This window comes from Cynara cardunculus (genome assembly GCF_001531365.2).
Source record: "Cynara cardunculus var. scolymus isolate 2C chromosome LG 13, CcrdV1, whole genome shotgun sequence".
Lineage (NCBI taxonomy): Eukaryota > Viridiplantae > Streptophyta > Magnoliopsida > Asterales > Asteraceae > Cynara > Cynara cardunculus.
This window is the reverse complement of record NC_037540.1, coordinates 35,624,066-35,628,123: the sequence shown is the minus strand read 5'-3', so window position 1 is coordinate 35,628,123 and position 4,058 is coordinate 35,624,066. Positions and strand designations below refer to the sequence as shown.

Below are 4,058 nucleotides of genomic sequence, written 5' to 3'. Positions count from 1 at the left end.
AGATCATCGCTCAAGTCTTTGAACGGATTAAAGATTTATCGTCCAAACTTGTAACCACAAAGCTCATCTCCCATGCTTTGAGCTGATTGAATGCTCATCGCCCAAGTCTTGTCCGGATATCTCCTTTATCGCTCAACCCTTGATCAAATTTCAAATTTCAAAAACAAGAACTTAGCATATCGCCCAAGTCTTTAAGCGATATAGACTTATATCACCTAAGCCTTGGTTAATATACTTATCTCCCAAAAACTCTTCTTTACTTCAAAACTTGTAAAATACAATATATTCAAATATATCAGTTAAGTATCCACTCATCATACAAATAAGAATTAAAACACTTACTTCCTCTTGAAATAAGATCAGATAAAATTCAAAAACATCCCTTGGAATCAGTAGCACATAGTCAAAAGCATTAGATCATAAGAAAATAAATACATTGAAATACATTTTGAAAATACAGACGTTTGAAAACACTAAATTAAGTATAAACTAAATTCAATATTGATGAAAATTAGAAATTTAATCAGTGAGTGAAATTGACTAATAAATTCAAAAATTTCCAACTTATTGAACAAAATTTATAGGTAATTCAGGTTTTCAAATTCAGCATACCTAACTTGGATATTAGAAAGCTAAAGCGTTTTCATCTAAAGCTTTCGTAAACAAATCAACTAACTGATATTCTGTACTAATAAAGTACAACTCAATTGTACATTTTTCTACATGATCTTTTATAAAGTGATACCGGATGTCAATATGTTTGGTTCTGGTATGCTGCACAGGATTGCAAGATATGGCGATGGAGCTCTTCGAGTCATAGTATATTGAAATCATGTTATAGGAAAAACCATAGTCTTTGAGTTGAATACGCATCCAAATGACTTGAGAACAACAGCTGGCAGCAGCAACATATTATGCTTCAGCTGTAGATGTGGACACACAATTCTGTTTCATTGAAGCCCAACTCACTATCTTGTCTCCTAAAAAACTATAGATGACCCGATGTGATTTTCCTGTCTATCATACAACCTACATGAGCTACATCTGAGTATGTTGTTAGTTCAAAGCCGGTATCTCTAGGATACCAAAGTCTAAGATAAGCTATCCCTTTTAAGTAACGAAAAATTCATTTCACAACACTTAGATGGGATTCATTAGGACAGGCCTGGTATCTGGCACAAAGATGTGTTGAAAATATAATATCAGGTCTACAAGACATCAAATACATTAAAGAACCAATCATGCCTCGATAAGTCTTTTGATCTATAGCTTTACCCGAAAGATCAACATGTAGTTTTGAACCTGGAGCCATAAGTTTACCTGCAAAATGAATAACTTCACTTTAGGTACCCACTTAAGAACGGGTCCTTTCAGGTTAGATTTTGTTGGCGGTATGTTGTAATTACCAAACCAATTGTTTTTGAAAAATTTTCTCTTTTGGATTTTGGCTTTAATAGGAGAACAAAATTTATGAGCAGAATTGAAATAAGTAAAAGGAACAAAATCATCTCATCCACAGTTAGAACAACGGATTTTACTATTTGCTAAATGGATCAATTCATTCATAGAATACTTTTTAGCAACATAAAATTTGTCTGTTACACTTTTAGCAAAACTGATATTATTATTCTTTCTAATAGATGGAGATGACTTTGCTGATCTATTATCGTAGATCCTTTTACTTTCTAGATGTACTTGAACTTCATAGATTTATCTGTAACATCATAAACAAATCCGTTAGAAGATTTTTGATGATTAACCTTGTTTTTATGATTTGCAACAGTTTTCTTCTGTTTCTTTGAAAGCCTTTTTGATTTATTCTTTTTATAATAGGTATTCACAGGAACAGGTTTGAATTCAGTTTTAGAGTTTTCTTCCTTAAAGATCTTGACAAGTTCCTCAACCTTTTCTTTACCTTTATCTAAAAATTCAACATGCCTGGGAAGAAGTTGTGAGAAATCAAATTGATCAATTTCTTCCTCCAAACAAACATCAGGATTTAGAATTTCAGAGAAATCCATTTCTTCTTTCAACACTTATATTTCATCTGAATCAGTAAATTCACAGAAAGATTTTGTTCCAAAATTTTCCATAAATGATTTACATGAAGAGGCTTAAAAATCAACAGACTCAAAATATTCTTGTTCTTGTACTACACTTTGAGACTCAAAATTTTATATTTTAGACAAAAACAATTCCTTTTCTTTTTCAAAAGAAAGTCTTACTTCTTTTAAAACACTTTCCAGTTGCACAATTTGTTTTTCTAAAACAAGAGTATGAGTACAAGGTTTGTATACAACTGGTTGTGATGAAAGTTCAACAGTTGAATAACTGTGAATGCAATCACTAGAAAGTGCAGACACTCTCGTTTGATAACTTTCATTTAAATCTTTATAATCGAAAGGAACTTGCATTTTATCTTTTTTTTCTGTTTAAATCCTCTTGTTCCTCCACTTCATCAGATGATTCATAAACTGAATTTGGTAATCTGGACTGAGGTCTAGATATTCAAATTTATATAAAGTTGGGGTATGATAAAGTGCCTTCATCAAACAATTTGGATTTTCCAAACCTAAACCTTCTCTCAGACAGAAAAATCTAAATTCATTAGGCTTGTTCAAAAAAATTGTTTGATCAGTTTGTCCTCTCTTATAAAGCCTTTGTTCAAGATCTTTAAGTTTTTCAGTTACACATTTATTTTGTAAAGCAAGAGAACTATTTTTAACAATAAGGTCATCATTCACAAACTCTGATAACTTTAATTTTTCTGATATTTCAGAAATCTGATTCTTCAAATCATCCATTTGATCGTTTAAAACTTGTTTTTCAGCTTTCAAAGATTGTGCCCATGAAAAGTTTTCAACATTTTCAACATGAACTCTCAAAAAATTATTTTGTTCTTTTTCCAGTTTCTTTTCAAGAATAGCCACAAGATCTTTTTCGCGTTTTAAGTTTTAACTGAAAATCTTACAATTTAAGCATCATCCTTTGCATCTGCTCAAGATAACAAGATTCAAATACCTCAGAGCTTGATTCTGATTTGATATCTTCATCTTCCAAGAAAGCAGTATCCTCTCTATCCATCAAGCAAATGTGAGCATGAGCCTCCACTTCCTCTTTTTCATTAGTCAGATTCAACCAGTGATCATCTTCAGCCATGAGTACTTTACTATCATCCTTTGCATCTGCTCAAGATAAGAGGATTCAAATACTTCATAGATAATTTGGTATCTTCATCTTCCATCAAATCAGTATCCTCTTTGACCATCAAGCAAATGTAGGCATGAGCCTCCACTTCCTCTTCTTCATCAATCAGATTCAACCAGTGATCATCTTCAACCATGAGTGTTTTACCAGCATCTTTTTGCTTAGAGAGAATAAATATGTTCTTGTAGTAATCAGTGTTTTTAGACACTGGTTTCCTACAATTAACGGCTAAATGTCCTCTCTTTCCACAATTGTAACACTTTTTGTTCTCATCAACCACTTCCTTTCCACTCTTCTTCTTTTCATCATAATTGTTCTCGTATTTCTTTTCTTCATACTTCTTCTTTTCCCCAAATCTGTCTTTATACTCATACTTTGACCTAGACGAGAACCTTTGACTGCTGGAATGTGGCCTTTTATAGAATTTCTTCTAAAAAGCCCTAGTTAGCATCACCATAGCCTCTTTCATCTCTGAATCAGAATCACTGTCAGAATCTTCTTCCACTGAAGAATCACTCTTCTCTATTGGCTCTTTCATTGACGAACTTTCCCTTGATCTGCTTCTTCTACCAGACACTAAAGCTACAGGATCAACAACTACCTTCTATGGCTTTCTCTTTGCTTCTCTAATCTCCAAGACCTCTTCCTCATTCTGCTTCAAGGTTTCATACACTTCATGAATATCAATTTCTAACAAAGACTTGTTACAGTCAAGATCGGATTTGACTGGTCAATAATTGCGGATTTGTCTGGTCAATAATAACATTTTTGACTAGTGAAAAATTGCGGCTATGCAAAAAACAGATAGGATAGTTTCATAACTTTACAAATAAGCGACAAACGGTTCATAT

The 4,058-nt window shown here is 32.7% G+C and overlaps 1 protein-coding gene across 1 annotated transcript; it reads right to left on the bottom strand.

Annotated features, from left to right (window-relative positions):
• Positions 1 to 3,172: 3,172 nt before the first annotated feature.
• Positions 3,173 to 3,858, bottom strand: LOC112525001. The gene is made up of 2 exons (XM_025134947.1): positions 3,809 to 3,858; positions 3,173 to 3,620 (listed from the first exon to the last, which is right to left on the bottom strand). Exons 1-2 carry the CDS (start codon positions 3,856 to 3,858, stop codon positions 3,173 to 3,175), a joined length of 498 nt encoding a protein of 165 aa, XP_024990715.1.
• Between the last annotated feature and the right edge of the window lie 200 nt (positions 3,859 to 4,058).